The sequence below is a fragment of the Cervus canadensis genome, chromosome 14, assembly GCF_019320065.1.
Source record: "Cervus canadensis isolate Bull #8, Minnesota chromosome 14, ASM1932006v1, whole genome shotgun sequence".
NCBI classification, from domain to species: Eukaryota; Metazoa; Chordata; class Mammalia; order Artiodactyla; family Cervidae; genus Cervus; species Cervus canadensis.
This window is the reverse complement of record NC_057399.1, coordinates 1491682-1514765: the sequence shown is the minus strand read 5'-3', so window position 1 is coordinate 1514765 and position 23084 is coordinate 1491682. Positions and strand designations below refer to the sequence as shown.

The window sequence follows — 23084 nt, the reverse complement described above, 5'->3', positions numbered from 1 at the left end:
TCGGAGTTAAGCTCCACAAATTCCACCCTGTTTTCCAACTTAATTTTTAACTCCAAATATGTTTGGCTCTAGGGGCTTTATTTGAGAGTTCTACCAAGAGACAAAGAAAAAGGTACTGTTGGATTTTGAAACAAGAACAATATGAGAAATGAAGTTTCTGGATTAGGCCAGCCCTTTTACAGTAATAGGGATACTGACACGATATTCTTGAACCTCATGTTGTTTTCTTAGGGGTTATGTTTCTGAAGCTTCTGGGGGCTGGAGTGGAGGGGGGGGCAGGAATTGCTCAAAAGAACAGAGGCTTTGTTTTGGATGACTTGGAGCAGACAATGTCCCTATTCAAGGGATCAAGGTGGGCTGGGCAAGGGGTAATGGATGGAGGAAGAAAGGAATAGATCAAGTGTGAAAATTCTCTGCCAAACAGCCTCATAAGCTTCCTTCCAGCTAATCTAACTCTTTTCAATGAGAAGGGTGAACTAAAGTGTTGCTTTGATGATCTTTCCACTTTTTTTCCCACAGAGGTGAACATGGTGGAAGCCGCGGGGCCTCTGCTCCTTTGCAATCAAGAGAGAAGGCCCTGGGCCAAACATGAATAATGAGCTCCTCCCCTCCAGTCAGTCAACAGGCGATGCTCATTAGGAAAGGTGACTCAGAACTGCCCTGTCCCTCCCTGGAGCTGCGCTGCACCCCCCAGGCTGGCTGGCAGGTGTCCACACGTCCCACGTGCCCACCCCACAGCACAGGCAAGCTGCTGCAGACCCAAGGATTCGGGGACAAAGGGGAAAGGAAACAAGAATCTCAAGAAGTATTCAAAACAACTCATCATCACCTGCTTATTTGTCCTTCTGTGATCCAAGGATGTGCTTGCTGCCCAATGGGTTCGAGAATCTATAATGTGTAGCCAGTGTTTTTCTAAGTGTGGTCCTCAGGCCACAGGCATCGGAGCCATGTGCGCTTCCAGATTCAGATTCTTGGGCCCCACCTCAGACCTACTGAGTCTACATCTCTGAGGGGCTACAAAATTGATGCTTTCACTTTGTGGTGCCGGAGCAGACTCTTGAGAGTCTGTCCCTTGGGCTGCAAGGAGATCAAAGCAGTCAATCCTAAAGGAAAGCAACCCTGAATTTTCATTGGAAGGACTGATGCTGAAGCTGAAGCTCCAATACTTTGGCCACCTGATTCAAAGAACTGACTCATTATAAAAAACCCTGATGCTGGGAAAGATCGAAGGCGGGAGGAGAAGGGGCAGCAGAGGATGAGATGGTTGGATGGCATCACCGATTCAGTGGACATGAGTTTGAGCCAACTCCGGGAGATAGTGAAGGACAGGGCAGCCTGGCGTGCTGCGTCCATGAGGTTGTAAAGAGTCAGACACAACTTGGTGACTAAACAACAACAGCAAGGCTGCTGCGGTGGGGGTGGGGGGTCTTGGTGAGAAAACGGTGGCCTCCAGGACGGCTGACACCAGTGAGTACTCCCCACAACTGCTGCCAGGGGCCTTTTCCCCCTGGTGGGCCACAGGCCCTGCCCCACCGCCTCAGAGGAGACCTCCAATACTAGCAGATCCCGCCATCACCAGCCGAACTTTCTGAGCCATTAAGAGCTTGTCCCGGTGCCCCAGCTGGGTCTGCAGCAGCATCTTCCCCAAGGTACGTTCATAAGGATGGAGCCATGCCTCAAGCCACTTCAGCACCCCTCACAAGAGGATCAACTAGCATCGTTCCACAGAGAAAATCATAGGACACAGGGGTGAGGGTGAAGCACCCATCTGGACCACAGAGACTGAGGAGGACCACATTCGAACGTGGAAGGAGCAATTACAGTCTGACCACGTTGTTCCTCCCTGAGGCTGGCGAAGCACTGCCTGAAGAGCCCCCCATCCCACCCCCACCTAGTTTCTCTGGCAGGCAAAAAGAGGAGCCCAAATGGACACCCAGCTTTCCCAACATTGTGGAGCGTGCTCCCAGGGAGGCCCGTTTGGGTCTTGCCTCAAAGAAATTACTTGGGGGAGTGGCAGGGCTCCACCATCAGGGATCAAATAGACACAGAGTGCCGGGCTTGCAGGATCCTGCTTGCGGCCCTCTGTGAACCAGGTACCCACTTACCATGTGCGGGAGCAGACATCCCAGCCAGTGGCTTTGCTGGGGGGCCCGTCTGGCCAGGGAATACGGTTGTTTCGCAGTTCTGCCTGACCTGAGTCTCCAGTCAAGGGGCCCCACCAGCTCATTCTTCCGCCTCATTTCAGCAGGAAAGCAAACAGCTCGGCCTCAGTTCCTGCCCATCTGGGGAATCTGACTGGAAAAACGCTGGGCAGCGGCAGAGGGCATCCTGTGGTGCTGGGTGGTCTGGGACCCGAACTGACATAGTTGCAAAGAAGATATTCAGACGGCCAGCAGGTGCCTGAACAGAGGCTCAACATCACTAATTGTCAGGGAAGTGCACGTCAAGGGTCCCCTTCCATTATCTGCTGTCACTGTCTTCAGACGGAGCCTCCAGATTACTGGTTTAGTGTAAAACGAGGTAACGCAGGAGGAGCCAGATGGGTGAGATGCCCAGAGCGAGGTGTGGGGAGACAGCACGGAGCTCCCACACCCCTCCACGCATGCCACTCTGAGGTAGTGGGCCCAGGCTGAGAGCTGGAGTCTGTCCTCCCGCGGACAGATACCCTAAGATGAAAGTAATAGCAGGAGTGAGAAGGAGCTGAGCCTGCCCAGATAAGAGGTAAAGAAACCACATAGTTCTCATTCTGGAAGTCAAGGCAACCTTCCCAACTGCACACGTACAGAAAGGCTCCTCCAGGGTCAAAAAGTGAGAGGGTGCCACCCCTTAGTAGGTGATGTCAACCTACTCAGAAGCCTCTTTGCTAGAATCCATCTTGATCTCCTTGCAGTCCAAGGGACTCGCAAGAGTCTTCTCCAACACCACAGTTCAAAAGCATCAATTCTTCAGTGCTCAGCTTTTATAGTCCAACTCTCACATCCATACATGACTGGAAAAACCATAGCTTTGACTAGATGGAACTCTGTTGGCAAAGTAATGTCTCTGCTTTTTAATATGCTGTCTAGGTTTATCATAGTTTTTCTTCCAAGCAGCAAGCATCTTTTAATTTCATGGCTGCAGTCACCATTTGCAGTGATTTTGGAGCCCAAGAAAATAAAGCCTGTCACTGTTTCCATTGTTTTCCCATCTATTTGCCAAGAAGTGATGGGACCAGATGTCATGATCTTAGTTTTTTGAATGCTGAGTTTCAAGCCAGCTTTTTCACTCTCCTCTTTCCCTTTCATCAAGAGGTTCTTTAGTTCCTCTTCACTTACACCCTAAGGGTGATGTCATCTGCATATCTGAGGTTATTGATATTTCTCCCTGCAATGTTGATTTCAGCTGTGCTTCATCCAGCCCCACATTTCACAAGATGTACTCTGCATATAAGTTAAATAAGCAGGGTGACAATATACAGCCTTGACGTACTCCTTTCCCAATTTGGAACCAGTCTGTTGTTCCATGTCCAGTTCTAATTGTTGCTTCTTGACCTGCACACAGGTTTCTCAGAAGGCAGGTAAGGTGCTCTGGTATTCCCATCTCTTTAAGAATTTTCTATACTTTGTTGTGATTCACATAGTCAAAGGCTATAGTGTAGTCAATGAAGCAGATGTTTTTATGGAATTCTCTTGCTTTTTCTATGATCCAACAGAGGTTGGCAATTTGATCTCTGGTTCCCCTGCCTTTTCTAAATCTAGCTTGAACATCTAAAAGTTCTCAGTTCATGTATCGTTAAAGCCTAGCTAGAAGAATTTTGACCATTACTTTGCTAGTATGTGAAATAAGTACTGTTTGAGCATTCTTTGGCATTGTCTTTCTTTGGGATTGGAAGGAAAACTGACCTTTTCCAGTCCTGTGGCCACTGCTGAGTTTTCCAAATTTGCTGGCATATTGATAGATGTTCTGTGTTCGTTTCCAAGGCAAACCATTCAATATCACAGTAATCCAAGTCTAAGTCCCAACCACTAATGCCAAAGAAGCTGAATGGTTCTGTGAAGACCTACAAGACCTTCTAGAATTAACACCAAAAAAAGATGTCTTTTTCATCATAAGTGACTGACATGCAAAAGTAGGAAGTCAAGAGATAGCTGGAGTAACAGGCAAGTTTGGTCTTGGAGTACAGAATGAAGCAGGGCAAAGGCTAATAGAGTTTTGCCAAGAGAGCACACTGGTCATAGCAAACAACACAAGAAATGACTCTATATGTGGACATCACCAGATGGTTAATATCAAAATCAGACTGACATTATTCTTTGCAGCCGAAGATGGGGACGCTCTATACAGTCAGCAGAAGCAAGACCAGGAGCTGTGGCTCAGATTATGAACTCCTTATTGCAAAATTCAGACTTAAATTGAAGAAAGTGGGGAAAACCACTAGGCCATTCAGGTATGACCTAAATTAAATCCCTTACAATTATACAGTGGAAGTGACAAATAGATTCAAGGGATTAGATCTGATAGAGTGCCTGAAGAACTATGGACAGAGGTTCATAACATTATATAGGCAGTGATCAAGACCATCCCCAAGAAAAAAAATGCAAAAAGGCAAAATAGTTGTCTGACAAGGCCTTACAAATATCTAAGAAAAGAAGAGAAGCTAAAGGGAAAGGAGAAGAGGAAAGATCTGAATGCAGAGTTCCAAAGAATAGCAGGGAGAGATAAGAAAGCCTTCCTAAGTGAACAATGCAAAGAAATAGAAGAAAACAATAGAATGGGAAAGACTAGAGATCTCTTCAAGAAAATCAGAGATACCAAGGGAACATTTCGTGAAAAGATAGACAAATAAAGGACAGAAATGGTATGGACCTAACAGAAGCAGAAGGTATTAAGGTGGCAAGAATACACAGAAGAACTATGCAAAAAAGATCTTAATGACCCAGATAACCATGATGGTGTGGTCACTCGCCTAGAGCCAGACATCCTGGAATGCGAAGTCAAGTGGGCCTTAGGAAGCATCACTATGAACAAAGCTAGTGGAGGTGATGGAATTCCAGCTGAGCTATTTCAAATCCTGAAAGATGATGTTGTGAAAGTGCTGCACTCAATATGCCAGCAACTTTGGAAAACAGCTTTGGTCACCAGACTGGAAAAGGTCAGTTTTCCTTCCAAACACAAAGAAAGGCAATGTTCAAAGAATGTTTAAACTATAGTTGTCTTGCAGTCAGTAAATCAAGATATATTCCTGGCTCCTGACTTCCATTATTGCTATAGAGAAATCAGCTTTCACGGTAATTGCCATCCCTTTGAGACTGAGCTTTCTCCTCTCTGGCGGTGTTGTTAAAGAATCTTTTCCCTGTCTGGTATTCATCAGTTTTCCTATAAGATGTCTAAGTGCTGTTAAAAAAAAAAAGTATTCATCTTAGGATTCAGTGGGCTCCATGGACCTAATGATTATTGTCTTTCAACAATTCTAGAGATTTCCTAGCAATTAATACTTCAAATATTTCTTTGTTCCCATTATTCTTTCTGGAATGTTGATTAATCTCATTTCATGTTTTCTATCGCTTTTTCTCCCTGTGCTGCCTTTAGGGTAATTTCTTCAAATTAACCTTGTATTACTTATTTATCGATGTATAATAAATTACCCACAAACCTAGCTGCTGAAAGCAACAAACATGTATTACTTCACACAGTTTCTGGGGGACAGGAATCCAGGAATGACTTAGTTGGGTGGTTTTGGCTCAGTGTCTTTCACAAGGTGAAGGTCAAGTGACCCTGGGGCTGTCATCAACGGAGGGTGGGACCAGGGCTGGAGATAGAGCTGCTTCCAGGTTGGTTCACTTCCATTCCTCCCCACAGGGGCCTCTCCCAGGGCTGCCTGAGTAGTCTCTGGACAGACCAGCTGGCTTCCCCAAGCTGAGGTATGAGAGAGGGAAAGCAGCAGCAGGAAGCCACAGCATCCTCTATGACCCAGTCCCTGAATCACACACCTTCAGTTCCACTTTATTCAGTTGGTTAGAAGCAAATCAAGAAGGCTGATCTATGCTTAAAGGAAGGAGAATGAAGCTCCACCTCCTGAAGAGGAGAATATCAAAGAATTCTAAACACTTGAAAATCAGCACACAGGGCTTCCCTGGCAGCCCAGTGGTGAAGAATCCACACTCACACTGCAGGAAGCAGAGGTCCCACTCCTGGTTGGGAACTAAGATCCCACATGCTGTGCAGCATAGCCAAAAAATAAATCTTTAAAATCACCACATAAATTTCTCCACGGACAGAGGAGCCTGGTGGGCTACAGTCCATAGGGTCGCAAAGAGTTGGACTTGACTAAACGACTGAGCATGCATATTTCAGTTCAGTAGTCTCTCATCGGTTGTGTTTAATCTGTTGTTTCTGATTTCAGTTACTAAAATATTCGTATCTAGACATTCAGCTAGGCCTCTTTTTTTCAAACCTGTCTAGTGATTTTTCATAGTATTGTGTTATACATCTAATACCTTCTTTGATTTCTTTAAACATGTTAAATTGTTATTTTATATTGTGTGCTAACTCTAAAAATCTCCAGTCTTTGGGGCATATAGATTCTCACTCCTGATGTCCTGTTCTTTAGTGTGTGTGTTGCTAGCTTTGACTATGAACTGCTCTTTTCCCTTGGAAATTTCTCTGTGGAAATTCCTTGGCAGCTAAATGAATGTTGTCATTGTTGTTGCTCAGTCACTAAGTCATGTCTGACTCTTTGCAACCCCGCAGACTGCAGCACGCCAGGCTTCCCTGTCCTTCACCATCTCTCGGAGTTTGCTCAAGTTCATGTCCATCAAGTCAGTGATGCCCTCCAACCATCTCATCCTCTGTCGCTCCCTTCTCCTCCTGCCCCCAGTCTTTCCCAACATTAGACTGCTTTCCTCCAAAGATGTGCATTTTCTTCTGACAACTGCCTGGAGTAACAAGCAAACCAGGGCACTTTGAGTTATATTCTTGGCTTAAGGTTCAAGCCACATGCAGTATATATTGGACCAAAAAATGTATTGTGAGGGCCACTACACGTTCTCAGGGGGAAATTCCACCATACTCCTGCCAACCAGTGCTAAACTCGGATTTAGATTTCTTTGATGTCTCGTTCTGTGTGACTTTCTTTTCTTCCATCTCCTTTACGTTGAAGGTATAACCCATTGAAGTCCCAGCTCTCTGCAGAGATTTGTCACAGCCTCCAATTGATATTGTGACTTTAAGCTTAATTTCTTGCCCCCCAAATATGGTACCATCTCTAGGGTTCAGCAAAAAACTCAAGAGTTTTTGGTGTTGGTGCTACCTTATCACCAGTGTTTCTTGCTTTCACTTGGTTTTTGACCTTTGTTAAGATCATGCCAGTTTAGCAACACAATCACAAAGATGATTTTTAACTGTTTACATTGGGATGGTCATTGAAAGTATCTAATCTTCCAACTGCTAAAAATGCAAGTTCCCAATTCACTCTCCAGGCCACTCCAGGCTGCCTCCCCTCCCACTCCATTTGTTGTTGGTGGTGGTAGTGGTTTTTTGTTTTTGCCACACCACGCTAGTCCCTTGACCAGGAATTGAAACTGGGCCCCTGGCAGTGAAAACATGGAGTCCCAACCACTGGATGGCCAGGGAATTCCCCTTAAGTTGTTCTTTTCAGTATCCTCCATGTTGTCCAATCAAATGGTCTTCCTTAGTCATCATCTTATTTGACCTTTAAGCATCATTTGACTGGTTTAAGGACTCCTTCCTTTATACAGCATTTCTTTCCTGGCTTCTTCAACACATTCCCTGGATATTCCCTTCTTAGTGTCCTTTCCTGACCTTTTGTCTTCTACACAACTTCTCTCTATCCAGTCTTCCCAAGGTCATCTCCTATAACCTGGTGGCTTTATATCCTACCTACATCTCGATGATTCTCACATTTTGGTCTCAGGCCAAAATCTTGAACTGAGCTCTAGACTTACATACAGCTGCTTACTTGGCATCTTCACTTGGGTAATGGTCACTTTAAACCCGTCCAAAACAGAACTTTTGGTTTTCCCCTCCAGCATCTCTTCTTCCTCCAGTTTTCTCCACCATAGTAAGTGGCCCTGACTCCACCTTACAGCTCTAACCGAAGAACTAGGAGTCATCTTTCATTCACCCCCTTCCTGTCACTATCACATCCAGTATGTCAGTCTTACTGATTCTATTTTTATCTTGAAGTATTTATTTACAAAATTTTAAACACCAAAAGCATTTTTTATTTGGATATAGACAATTAACAATGTTGTGATAGTTTAAAGTGAACATTGAAGGGACTCAGTCATACATATACATGTATCCATTCTCCCCCAAACCCCCCTCCCATCCAGGCCAGTATATAACATTGAGCAGAGCTCCATGCTCCATACAGTAGGTCCTTGTTGTTTATCCATTTTAAATATAGCAGTGTGTGCGTGACATTCCCAAAGTCCTTAACCATCCCTTCCCTCTGGCAATCATAAGTTCATTTTCTAAGTGTGTGGTACTGACTCTACTTTTAAGACATCCTGAATTTTCCCTTTCCTGTCCATCTCTACAACTGGCACCTGAGTCCTAGTCATTATTATCTCTAACCTGTACTAATGCAATTGCTTTTTTTATTGGTTTCCCTGTGTGCATTCTCGATTTTCATAATCCATTTTCATAGAGCCAGCAGAATAATTTTTTAAAAAGGAAAATTAGTCATGTTAATCCCTTAATTAAAATGCTTCAATGGCACACCTTTGCACTTTGAATAAAATCCATATTGTTTAACCAAGACCCTTAAGTTTTATCTCATAACACTTATTACTATATGAAACTAATCTGTTAATATCTTTACTTATTGTCTCCTTCCTCTCTTTAGACTCAAAATTTCCATTATAGAACTACAACAGGACAACTGTCTATTTGTTCCCTACCATGACCTCAGCAATTGTTAGGTGATTAATAAATTCCTATTGATTGGATCTGTCATCTTCTAATAGTTTTCTGAACACCCAGTCTTCATGGCAGAAGTAACTACTTCCACATTTGTGCTCAAATAACACTTTGAACACACCAGCATGTAGTACTCAGGTGTTTACAAGCTTATCTCCTTACTAGAGTGTGAACTTTGAAGGAGTATAAATCATGACATTTTCTTGTTCGAATTTCTAGGGTCTTATTCACTACCTGATAAGGAGTAGGTAAACAAATGCATGTTTACTGAATAAATGAATGAATGCTAATGAAACAGTCACAGAGACTTGAAATATCATTTTCTAAAGTTACTTTCATCAACAGACACGAAAAACAACATGAACATAACCTTTGGTTCTGGAAAAGCAACTAAAACTGTGACAGCAAAAACAAGCCTCTAATTAAATATGTCATGCTTCTGCAAAAGAACTCCTAACAATGATTAGGACAGAAGAGAGGAAGAAAAGGACTTTCAGGTTAAATAACTTTGCTCTCCTCTGTATTTGCTCATCTATTTTAGTGCTGCAGCAATGGCTCTAGAAACAAGCCAATTTCTGAGAGTTAATGTGGCCCACATAATTTTTGGAATTTTCAGAAATGCTTATCTTCACATTGGCAATGAAGGAGACTTCTCTCCTTGTCTTTGTGCTAAGGGTTCATTTGGAATCTATTAAACTGATGACTGAGGTAATATCTGTGCCCTTGGGATTACCAATAGTGCTTTTAAGCTGGCTCCACCAGAGCCCAATCTGTCGCCAGAGAACAATGTCCCTTCTGCCCTTGTAGCCAGCAGGACATGTGGGAAATCAGAAGCTTGTACATAGATGTTAGTGCATGGATCTTAGTCATCATACTCAGCAAACACTTTCCTAAAAAATCTGGTGCCAAACAATTCTTAAAATAAAAATGTACATGCTTCACTGATTCACTTAAGTGTTTAGATGCTTCTATTGTATTTACTGTTGTTCAGTAGCTCATCTAATGTTACTTGAAGTTGATGAAAACCTTCCCTTAGCTCCTTAAGGTGGCCTTAATTTTAAGATAAGAGATAGTGAAAAGGGCTCAACATAATTTTTCAGCAGCAAGATAGAAGGCAGTCACTAATCAGTACCTTAGCAAAAACCTTTAATTATCTTCAAAATACTTTTGAGAGCCTGCTTAGTTTTGATTTTTTTTCTAATAAATGGATTTGGATATAACCCTCATTTGTGAATTTGTGTGCTGCACTGGAGTACTCAGAGACCAGGCGGTAAAGCTATGTTCCTTACCTTTTTAATTCTTGGCACGCTGGAAAATCTCAACCTTCTCTCACGGCTCCTCTCATATTCTGCTCCTTATCTCCTGCCAACAAATTGGGTGGGTATGCTAGTGGGAGTGTGAGGTTGGTAAAAACATACACTTGATTAGCAGCAAAAAAATAAAGAGCATTGTTTAAAAAAGGAGGAAAGTACGATGGAGGAGAAGATAAAGGAGAAGTGGGAATAAAAAGAAAACTGGACAATAACGGTGAAAAAAAATGAAGGATAATATTGGAAGAAGGGCAGCAGAGACTGATTGCTCTTATTAATTTCAGTACCTCCAACTTCTCCAAGCAAACTCAACAGTATGTTTCATGGCAACAGGCCAGTTCTAAGCAATGTTTCTGGTCTTTAATGGATTCCTTGGGCCATTTTCCATTCCTTGCTTGTTCATTACCCATGCTTTGCAGATGTGCAAGTGTGAGGCTGAATATTTTAGTTCTCTACTGCTGCTCTAATAAATTACCCTAAATTTATGGGCTTAAGCAACACTTAAGCAACTTATCACCTTCGGTAAGTTAGAAGTCTGACATGGGTCTCAAGGGGCTGAAATGAAGATGCCAGCAGCTCCTTTATGAAGACTTTAGGGGAGTGTTAATTTCCTTGCTCACTTTGCTCATTTTGGTTGTCGGCTGACTTCAAAATGGAATGGAAGGCCTTAGAGGAGTAAGCTTCCTGTTACTGAAATAATTCAAGCAGAGGCTTATAAAAGATGGTTTTGGAGGATGTTGGTACTGGGTTGGAAGTTGAACCTTATGATTTCTAAGGTTGCTTCCAACTAAAGAATGCATGATCTAGGCAAAAAACACTCTAGTACCGGTTTAAGTCTTAATCGGCTGTCCTGTGTATGGAAAAAAAAACTGATTTGCTTACATGGGTAGGACTTCCTATTGGGGAAATTGATTTAGGTACCTGAATGCATTCATCTTTTTCTCCTGTTATGTACACCTGGTAGTGGTGTGCATGGGGATATAATAATGAATAGAGATGGGAGAGCATTCAGAACGATGTATCTATATTCCAGGGATATGATACAGAATGACGTATCTATATTCCAGATTACTGTGGAGTCTATGCTATTGTGAATGAAAAAATTAGTAATTAGAAAAACATAAAATATGAAACCTAATTTAAAAATAGCAATGTAGATGATGTAGAAAATTACACTCAGGTACTGATGACAAAATAGATAACAAATCATTTCATTTTTATTACAAATTTCCAATTTATAACCAAAATATACAACCACTACATTTAAAATCAGTTTGTACACTCACAGTTAAAGTGCTAAGTAAAAACATTTACAAAAACTTGACATCAGTCTACTGTAAACAAAATAAATCTACAAGAGCAGAGTGCAAAGCACATCATCTAATGTGAAAGTACAGTTCATGCTCTAATCAAGCACACTTGCCCTCTATATAGCTCAACAACGGTAAATTCTCCACTCGTTTGGAAATTAATGATCGATTTTAAATACATAAAAAAGAAACATGAAGAACTAATGCCACAAAATACAAATCTTCATCAGCACAGTTTCCAACCAGATGCTTATATGATAAAGCAAGATTAAAACTTTAGATCAATTTTAGGATCACCTCCATCAACCTAATTCAGATTAGGGTCTAAAAACTAAACTGCTAAGTGCCAGCAGTTCAAAAACAATAGCTTTTAAAAAATAATGGAAAAGGAACACCTCGTCTACCTTTGTATTTCTTGAGAAAAGGAGAAGGTGGTGGTCATTTCTCATAACAGTAAAATGAGTAAAGACTTAAAAAAAAAAAAAAACAAGAATGGAGAATGCCCACCTGTGAATTCAGTATGAGGGAGCAGAGCTGGAAGACAGGCTCAGCTGAAGGGAGGGTAGACTGAGCCTGAAGTACAGACAGCCTTTGAACAATGTGGGTGAAGGATATCTAAGATGTTCTGGACACAGCTTCTGAACTGAAAAGCATGAGACCAGCAAGGTCCCTACTTCTTACGACTCTTAAGAAGAAATGACCGGCTCTCTTTCTCAAGGTCACCAAAACCACACAGCACTTTCAATCATCACATGGGCTCTTCGAAAGAGGAGCGATTCCCAACTTAAGTCACCTAAATGAAATCTCTTGTCTCAAAATAGTTTCACCAACACTGATTGAACTATTTCCACTTTTGTTTTAAAGCTAAATATTTATTCTACTAACTGATAGTCATCTGTGCTAACAACAATGTATTTGTTTTTTTAAAACAGGTGAAAGGGCTATAGTCGCGAACACTTTATTGCAAACCAAGACCCCTAGGTTAACTTTGGAGAGCATTAGGTCAGCTCTTGTTGGCTATATGCTACCCTTATTATTCATAATTTAACATATATGAGAAGATGTAGTCTGACTTTGGAACAACCCAATCTGCAACCTTTCAAAACACAGTTCTATTTAAAATTGGGGATCTCCTAGGTAGGAGCTTCTCATTTTTATATCCTTTTTTATACTCATACATTTTAATTCTTATAACTTGAAACACAGGTATAAAGAAAATCTTTAAAATGGCATGTTTAGGCAAATCTATTGGCTACATAACATAATATTATTTTAGAATGCATACTAAGAAGACAAAATTCTATAGCTAAGAAGACAAAATTCTATAGCTGGCAAAATTGAGTCCATATTAGATACTGGCAGGGGGGTAGTTATTTTGCCTTCAAGTGATATTTACAGGCTAATCCTTTGATATATGACAATATCTCAGTGAATGAAAGCTGAAAAACTATACACAGATTTAATGAAAAACTGACATAACTTAAACATTCCCAAAAGATATTTGCTTCAATTACTGAAGTCATTTTGATTAAATACCTTTGAAAACTGGGCAATTTAACAGCAAAACAAAGCAGAATTTTCTTGATAGGCCTCTGGTTATCTGTAGTTTGAATCTTTATAAAGCCTCTGGTAGGTTGTTTAAAAGAGTTGAACTGGGAAGTTGAAATATCTCTTCTAAAAGATCTTTTGCTTGGTTGTTTCTTGATTATGAAACTGCTAACATTTGATCAATAAAACCAGCAACTTCACATAGCTCAGAATAATATTACCCAGCTATGGCCATGTAATATGAATTTCCTTGGGCTGATTCTCAAAAAACCATCTACTTAACAGCTTTCTACTGAGATGACCATGATAACCTAACATATACAGCAATGTACAACACTAAGAAAATAAAAGACAAAACAAAAAAGGGGGCTCAAAAAAAAAAAACCCCACTCACATTAAATAAATATGAGCTTCAGGTATCCTATATTACAGAAAGTGAAATAACTATTAACTATGATAAACTGTAGACATATATATTTATATAAATAATCCCAATCCACTATCAGATTAAAATACAGCAAAGTTGGCATTTTCTTAAACAGTTTAAATGAGAAGAAACAGCTTCCATAGCTCTTTCAAATAAAAATAAGACAATTTAACAGCTTTGAAGTGTCAAACTTTTCTTTCTGGTAATGGGAGAAAGCAATTTTGGATGGTGTAGCTCTCTTTATCATGCCAAAGTAAATGTTCAAACTGTAGTCACTCCTTCACATATGTAATATGTTTAAACTTCAATGAAAAAATAAAACTTAAAAATAGAGTCCGGCATTTGAAAATAAAAGCAGAAAAGTTGTTTGAAGTTGGTATTAAAGATTTGTGGAAAAAAGAAAGATTTGTGAAATGGGCTCATTCTAAAGGCATTAACTTTTTTAAAAAGATGAATGATAAAGAATTCAGATTTATTATGATAGTTCACAGCCTACGGCAGAAATAGCACCTGATGACAAGAGAACTTCCAAACTAATGTTTTCAAATCAGAGAGTCCTTTTCATGATTAAAAAAAAGAATTTTAAGTTCACATATAAAGAAACCGCAACATTTTCAAGTACATGCTCACCTCAGCGCAATGTAAAGAACTACTGTGTTGATCTTGTCTCAGAAACACAGAATTATTTCATATTAAACCTTTCTGCCAACAAGAGTAGTTCAAAGAAAAATTATCTGAGGCAGGGCTAAGGGAGAGACAGAAGATATTTACAAACTTAATTTTCAAAACTGAGGAGGGGTCAGTTAGAAAAAGAAAAATGATGGATGGATAAATATAAATTAAACCACCCTAGGATTATCTGTTTTACCTTATAGAATATCCCATTATCAAAACCCAGACAATACTCAATGAAATGTTTAGACCTCAGACTTAAGATTTAACAAATATAATAGCAAAACACACAGAGTCAGAGAACTGAAAAGAAGGTTATGGTGGTAGTTCTTAACAGGTGGTTAATATAACACTGTAATATAGCAATGTGTGAATGAGAGATGCTGGGCATCTAATTGAACTTTTAGAAGTCAGGAGAGCTGCCTGATCCAGTGAACTGACCAAAGACAAGGAATCAAGTACAGCCAAACAAATTACATCAGAAACCAGTGCATCTTCCTGTATCAATTTCCATTATTCTTCTCTACCCACCAGACACCAAACCCAGTACCTAGATTGTAAATCTACAGACCAAGGGTTCAAGAGATTGACAGGAGTTAGTGAAGACAATTAGAACAAAGACAATGATCTTTAAGCATAACAGGAACCTCTACGGCCTGGTTCTCAGAGAATGTAATTATCAATAAATCTACAAGAGAACTCTGTCAAGAGATGGAAGTAATAGAATCTCTACATTTTACTACAGAAGGAGGCTTTACAGAACCATCTTCTGCAGAGCTGAAAAAATAAAACAAAGAAACCACATTTATCTCTAAGGATACATTAAAGCAGGACATTCACTTGCTCGTGGCAATCTGGCAACTGTAGTTATGCAAAGAATCTAAGAATTCAGCTTACAGGTAATTACTGAACAGACAAATTTAAATCCAGTCCTCAATTCTTTTTGTATTTTATAATTATTTTAATGTCAGCAAAACCTAATAGCTTTTTAATTAGTTATATGGGCCATATAACTGTTATATGCTTTGTTTACTAATTTTGCCTTAATACATGTTGTTTAAAAGTTTAGCCTAAGTAGCTATGCTCATATTTAAGAGAACAAAGACCACACAATTTTAGATGTTATTTTCTTCTGTACATCAGTTTTAAGGTGCTTATATTGGTTCCTTAGATTTTTCCCTTAGGAGGAAAAAAGGTCATGTCGATTATTTGTAACCTTTTTTTTTTACTTTTGAAATCTATAATTTTCCTCCTTTAAAATTACCTAAAATCAAGAATGAAAAACAAAATCAGCAACATAGCTGAATCCTATCAATTTAAGTGCAACTTGCATTAACATTGCAGACTGATCTAGTATATAGAGTTCATGGGGGGAATAACAAGAATAAGATAATGATTATAAAATAGTCAAGGGATAACCAAGCCAGAGACAGGTGGAATCTGAGACATGACCTGGTCTAATCCCCTTTTTCTTTCATTTACAGATGGTTAAACTGAGGTCCCAAGAGATAAAATCGCAAGGTTCCACAGCTCATTGAAAACAGAGGCAATACTACAAATCAGCCCTCTGACACAAAGTTCTGTCAGATTTAAAAATTAACATAATGCATTTTTACTAAGCATTCAAAAAATCTGCCAATTTAGAAAAAAGAAACTATTAAGCTCCAAAGTTCTTTCTTTTATGTCAATAGCATGTCAACACAATTAAAGTAATACTTGCAAGTTAGCAATACAAACAAGCTGACTTATATAACAAAAATCCCAGGGCTATAATAAAAATATAGCTCATCATACTGCAGGAAATATGATAAAAAGCTTGAAAAATATCACTGTCTTATAAAAACTAATGTTATTAATGAACAGTAATTATAAAAATAACAAAACACTGAATTTTCAAAATCTGAATTACTCTAAGGTAAATACTTGCTTCTCTTGATCAGGGAAAACTGCTGACAGTGACCAATGAAATGATAAAAAAAATAATAACAATGCTATCACACCAGTGAAAATGTCCAGGAAAGGACATAAGAGATTTCCTGAGAAAAGTGATTATTAAAAAAAAAAAAAAATTCTGAAGGAAACCATTCTTCAATACATTTAAGTAGATTGAATCACTCTCTTTTATAGGAGATAATGTTGTACTGGCATGGGATATGACTAAAATGTAAGTGAAAATTTACTTTCTTTTATCTTTATGGCAACAAAAATGTTATTTCCTAATTAGTGATCACAGAATAAGAAATATGCTTATTAACTTACTGTATTAAATCTTTATAAATCAACCAAATAGAAATGTCTACAAAGATGGCTGGTTCTGGATAAACCTTAATATTCTCTTTCCCAGAAGACTTCAGATCTTCAGAGAAATTATTATAATCCTATCAATTTGGCTATTAAGGAAGTATAGAATTTAAATTAGGAAAAAATCCAGGAGAGTAATTACAATAAGATGGCAGGTAAAGGTTGCTTAGTTTTCCCATTCCTTTCTCAAAAATCGTATCATTGGAGCAAAACAGAATTGAAGTGAATTAAAATATGAAGAGATGTCAACATAATTTTTTCATAAAAAACATAAAAATGACACTAGAATAATGTATAAAATCATACAGTTACTAAGAAACATAGCTGAATTAAACATAAACACCTTTCCTTAGTCAGTTGTAAAAAGGCATAAAAGAAGTTTAAAAGAATCATGAGTTTCTTTGTACATCTAGGTTCTATAAAAATGCCCTTTTGTGTTTATGTAATCTGTGTGGAAAAGAATGGAGAAATCCTTACTTTATGCAGGTTAAAAAATTACATATACAAATATAATAGTATCACTAATTTCAAGTTTTGCCATGATGAAAACCAATAAGTTACAGTAGTCACTAATAAAAAAGAACTGTTCTTAATTGGAAGTAATTAGGCATATGAAAGACCTCAAAGGAAAAAAAGTAACAGGGCCTACACTTCTCTTTATATTTTTCTTGCCAAACTAATGTAGTTATATCATTCCATATCAAAGGAGACATATAATGGATATCCCCAAATTTCTGTTGAAAGTGACCTATAAATTCAACCATATAAATTTTCAGAGCATATTCTGGTATAACATATAATAAAGGGCCAATACAATCTAAGGGCACAGTCATTCTCAAAAAAGAATCTCATTTTTAAAGGGTCAATTGGATTGCTGATTTAAAGACTGTGTCAAATGAATACTGGCCTAATCGCCTATTCTGTTTTTACTGCTCAATACCACTATGCTTGCTTTCTGTAACCCCCAGATTCTAACAAAAAACAAATACTATCAGTGTTTTTTTTAAAGAGCACTATAATTCTTGTTAGCTCATTTGATCCTCACAATGTCCTGTAAAGCAGGTCTTAGAGCCCCAAATTACCTTATCCTCATTTTACATCAAAGAAATTGAGACAAAGAGAAATTAAATGACCTGTTCAGTTTACATCATTATTATGGGTCTTTTGAATTCCAAGCCCAGGGCAATTTTCATTACACTAGACTATGTTAGTCATCCAAGTATGATAATATATAAATATACCTTTGGCATGTCAAAAGCAATATAAATATCATCATAGTGAAAATTTGGAATGTTAACATTTTCTAAGCTCCAGCCAATGATCCACTATTTTATGAAAAAATTTTAAGTAGTTCCTTTTATTTCATGAAGATATAGTCTACACCAATAAAGTTACAACTTCAGTTATTTCCAGCTATTATCACAAAGAAACTAATGAGGTAGGTTAAAATGTAGTTAATTTCCCTCATTTGAAGAGATTCTTAGAATTTTCTTAAATCTGCTCCAAGAAACAGTTTTAGAAAAAGAAAATCATCATTAATAAAGGTTTACTTGAATATTCATTCACCCAACTAGTATACAAAGATCTAATTTCACATAAAACCAAGAAGAACCTACTTACTTCTAAAAACTGCTGTTCACCTTTTAAAATTAATATAAAGTATTAGTATAAGTTTGTATATATATTTAATTAAAATAGTAATATGTACTGTTACTCTAGGAGAAATAAACTTTATTTGGTGCAATTCATCGATTATTACTTGCCACATATTATTCCGGTAAAGCAGAGACTCATTTCACTTAGCTTAAATTTAGATTCTTCAAATTTCTTTAAACTGAGACTATCACGACTAAAGTGAGTTGCATAACATTCATTTATTTAAATATTTTAATTGAAAACCTACCATGCCCTCTTCTAGTTGCTGAGTTATTAACTGTTCTTTGAAACTAATTATTGTTTCGAGCTTAACATTGTTTTGAATTGTTTGCTTTAATCACTGAAAAAATCCAATACAATATTGCTGAAATCAGAGTACTTTTCGAAAACTTTTTGGTTATATGTTAACATTTTAGAGAGAACTATTATTTTCTCAGTTGACAACTGAACAAATAAAATACTAAACATTATCATCTGCCAATCACAACACAAATTAAACATATGGTAAGAAAGCTGTCCAGACTTGTTCAAGTTGGTTTAAGCTAGTTGAGACTTGAAATTGTTGTTTTGCTGTAGTTCGTCAACTGTCTCTTTAAAGAAAAAAGTCTTAATTCGGAGCACTAGTTTGATAAATAACACAACCCAAACTAAATACTGTTATTTAAAACGACAGATTAACAATATTAAGTAAATTCTGTGAAGCAAAACTAAGATAGTGAAAGTAACTGAGAGGCCAATAAAGCATTTACAAATATATCAACAGTTTAATAGAGAAGATACAAATGAATATTTAAAAATCAGGAAGCACAGGGTTAAGATTTTCACATTGATGTTCACTTAACCGTCTATACTTGGCCCACAAAGAAACCAATTAACATTCTGGATGATATAATGCAGATGGCAATGAATGACAGCATCTTTGAGCTCAAACTGGTACCTTCTCTGCTAACTTATTTTTGTGTCTGAATGTTTGTTTTGGTCTTTCATGCTGTTCTAAGGAGAAATCCTCAGACAAAAGCCTCATGAATTAGATTTATTTATAAATGAGTTGTTACCAATTTGATCTTCAGAGTAAAGGTCGACTGTCACATGTGAGGGAATTCAGACTCTACTTGTCTTGAGTATTAACTCCAGTTTCAAGAAGAAAGACAATGAGGATGGAGGAAAAAGTAAAGCATTTGAGCCAAATGTTCAAATATCTTATGAAGAATTAATAATAAATATTAAGAAATATGTACTTTGAAAGAAAAAAAATGACAGGCAAACAAATTATTATTATCAGAAAACTGACTTCTGTGCCTGATGAAAGCTTTTCCAACACCAAATTTCTTGGTACATTTTGTTTTAAAGAAGGAGAGGAAAAAGTCCACATGAATTCAAACACATGTCAAAGACTGTACTACAGTAGCCCTCAAACAAATATCTTAAGTCCTCAATAATCTTAATCCCTTCTAGTTCATAACACTAAAGTTTTCAAAGAGCTTTCAGCTTTCATTATGATTTTTTGTCTGATACTTATTGACAATTTTGTGAGGTAGGTATTTATTTTCTATCTTCATTCAAAAACAAGGGAACTGAGGCTCAGAGAAATTAACTTGTAAAAGGTCAAAAACTAGCACATGGCAAAGCCAGACCTCTCTGGAGTCTAGAATATTTTTTAAAGTTTGATTCTTGGATATCTGCATAAGAATCACCTATGATATTAATATTTTTATGACGACAGATTTTTAAAGTCCTACCATCATCTTTGACTTACTGAGCACAGATTTTTAGGAGTGGGGTCCAGAATTCCAGTTGTAGATCAATCAGGTAAAGGATATAAAAGCCTAACACTGAGTCCAGCTAGGTTTTCACATGATATAACATGATGCCATCACATTGTCAGCAGGGGCAAGTTACTTTCAAACAGCCTGCAGTCAGGCCTGCAGCAGATTAGAATCACTGGGGAAGCTTTTTATAAAACTACCAGTCCTCATCTCAATGAGAGGAAGGAGTCAGGCATTGCCTGAATGATTCTTATCTGTAGTCAGGGTTGAGGATGGCTTGTTTAAATATGCTTGTCTACATAATACATCCAGCATTTTCCAGAATTTTTCTTTCCCTTACGATCATTATCATGCCTAATAAAGTTTACAATTTTTATTAGAAGTTATTTAAATATTACAAGACAAATGTCAAAGATTTTTGAATTGATATTTTTAAAGTTAAAAGATACTTCACAGCAGGACTAATTCATGCTACAATGAATTTCAAATATCCCAAATTAATCACCACTGTGGACTCGGGTTATATATATATTTCAGCTGTAAACAAGAATGACCCAGAATCTGAAGATAGGGGTGTGGGGCAAAAGCTGTAGCTTATTGGCTACTGGGCAATGCGAGTGCGAACAATAAGTCCACTGATAGGAGGGGTCTGGATACCAACATCTGGCGGCTTTGGCAAGATTACATCTCACTGCAAAAAACACAGTAACAGATACAGAGGAAACACTTTGCTGTTTTTTAACTATGGTTACTACAAAAAGGCTTACAGTGTGTGATGCTTATCTTATTACATGCTTCCATAGAATATATCTGAACATGAAGTTCTCTACAAATCAATACTACTACATGGGAAAAAATGGCTAAAAGTAAAAATTTTCTGTCATGCATATGGATAAGTTATCAATATAAAAACACAGCCAGTAAAAGTAATATTTACAAAAGTAATAAAAACAGCACAATTACTGAGAAAAAAATGCCCATCTCTGCTTTTACTCTGTTGCTAATCCTACTCCTGTATTTCTCTGGATAAAGACTATTTTGACAGAATTTCAAAAGAGTCTTCAGTAGACTAATCAGATTCTTCAGTTGATTTTATATTCTATTAGCTAAAATACCCTTGCTGATTTATCAAATTCTCCTACAGTTTAAAAACACAGTTCTTTTTCACTTAGTGGAAAGAAAATTACAAAGTCCTACTATTCATCTGAGAAATAAACCTTGCATAGAAAATTTCTTTAATTCTGAAATTTTGTTTTATTAACAGAACTACCAGAATGCTACCTCACAACTAGTTGATATTATATGAAAGTTCACTATAAAGCAGTCACCATACATTTAGGATTTTTCCAAATATAAAACAAGTGGGTTTATAAAAATGCTTACCAGACAAATAATTATTTCTTCATAACCTAGAAATAAGAATTATTTATGTGATGATATCATTCTTAGCATTTTGGATGCCTTGAGGTTCCAAGTTTGATGCAATATAAAAAGCAAAAATTTACTTTTCAATGGACACAATCTGCACCTGACTGAAAGCATCTTAACAGTGAGTTATAGCAATCAGTCATGCAAAGGCAAAGAATAAAATCTGCTTTTTAAACAGCACAAATTTTCCACCTTAGACAGGACAATTTAAGCACTGGTTCCATCTTCTTCAATAACCCGATTCATGCTGGTACCATGTGTGATGTGAGTCATAGGATTATTACTGAGATCTCTGATGCTGCTATGTCGTGACTGTTCATTGAGCCGATGGGAACTACTGTGCCTGGAGTGATCTGTAAGTCGTGACATGCTGCCATGAGGTAGTCTCTCCTCCATTCCTCTGTAACTGCAGGGAGTGTACCTAATGTGGGAGGTAACAGAACACACTAGAAAATAACACTAAAATTTTTCATGAAAATAAAACTGATTTACAAAATAATTTCATGATTTACATTGTTGAATTATTCAAATGGACAAACAAAAGGGAGAAAAAAAATCTACTGATTAGGCTCAGAATTAAGAGCTGCCTTGCAAAAAGACAGAAGCTGAAGCTAAGCAGAGCCGACTATTCTAGAACTATGCTAAGTAAGGATACTTCTCTCGTTCAAATAAGTTTTGGGTTGTGAGGTGGGTCTTGGGAGAGGAAGAACAACAACAGAAGAAATATGGCATCATCCCAGGCAATCTAGAAGAATGGTGATAGTCATGGTACAGCAAACTCCAATTTCACTACAACCCTGGGAGTGGAAAAGGGAGCATATGAAATTAGAGGAGAAATTAGGAGAACCTTACAAAAGTGAGGGAGTTGGCAAGCAACGATGATGCTTAAAGTGTGGACAGCTTCCTTCCAGAGAGCCTAGTTAATAGCTCAGTTAACTACCTGCAAATGGTCTTACTTTTCATTAGGACTTGCGGCTGTCAGGATGCTAGCTTATAAAAGCTACTTAATATAGTACCAACTTAAATACACAACTAACAACCTCCTAATGCTTTGTAACCCACGAAGCAAATTCTCTCCTTATCCCTTCCCCAAGATGCAGCTTCGGAGTGTGTCAACTGGGCTCCATCACTCAAAACAGGCCATCCTCTCCATCATTCTATTTATCTTGAAAGGCAGAAGTGGGACCTGTTAAAATTTTCTTTTGTTGCGATTCTGATTCACTGAGTCCCCATTAGAGCTAAGAAAACTCACAGTCATATATACTATATGTGCGTGCATGCTAAGTCGCTCAGTAGTGTCCAGCTCTTTGTGTGACCCTATGGACCGTAGCCTTCAGGCTGCTCTGTCCATGGGACTCTCTAAGCAAGAGTACTGGAGTGTGCTGTCATGCCCTCCTCCAGTGGATCTTCTTGATCCAGGGACTGAACCTGTATTTCCTGTGGCTCCTGCTTTGCAGGTGGATTATTAACCACTGAGCCACCGGGAAAGCCCCCATATAACTATACAGAGTTTTGTAAAAAGTATTTAATTTAGAATAACAACGATCAAAGAAAACAACCAAATATAATTAATACATTAAATTTTTAGTAGTATTTCTAAAAATAAAAAGGAGGTAGCAGGTTTTTCCTTTTTTAAAGTCATTAAAAGAACTAGTCATGAACAGCTGAAGACCTACTGGCTGTCAGAAAATATCAAGTTGTCATTTCCCTCAATTAATGATTATAACAAACTTCATGACTCATT

The 23084-nt window shown here is 38.0% G+C and overlaps 1 protein-coding gene across 3 annotated transcripts in view; it reads right to left on the bottom strand.

The window, feature by feature from the left end:
- Nucleotides 1-11427: 11427 nt before the first annotated feature.
- Nucleotides 11428-23084, bottom strand: part of FZD3 (frizzled class receptor 3) — a 102227-nt gene continuing 90570 nt past the window's right edge. For all 3 annotated transcript variants that reach the window (XM_043486986.1, XM_043486987.1, XM_043486988.1), the window contains exon 7: nucleotides 11428-21761. In XM_043486986.1, the coding sequence (XP_043342921.1) occupies nucleotides 21548-21761 (214 nt within the window). In that variant the 3' untranslated portion in view covers nucleotides 11428-21547. The remainder of the gene's footprint in view (nucleotides 21762-23084) is intronic.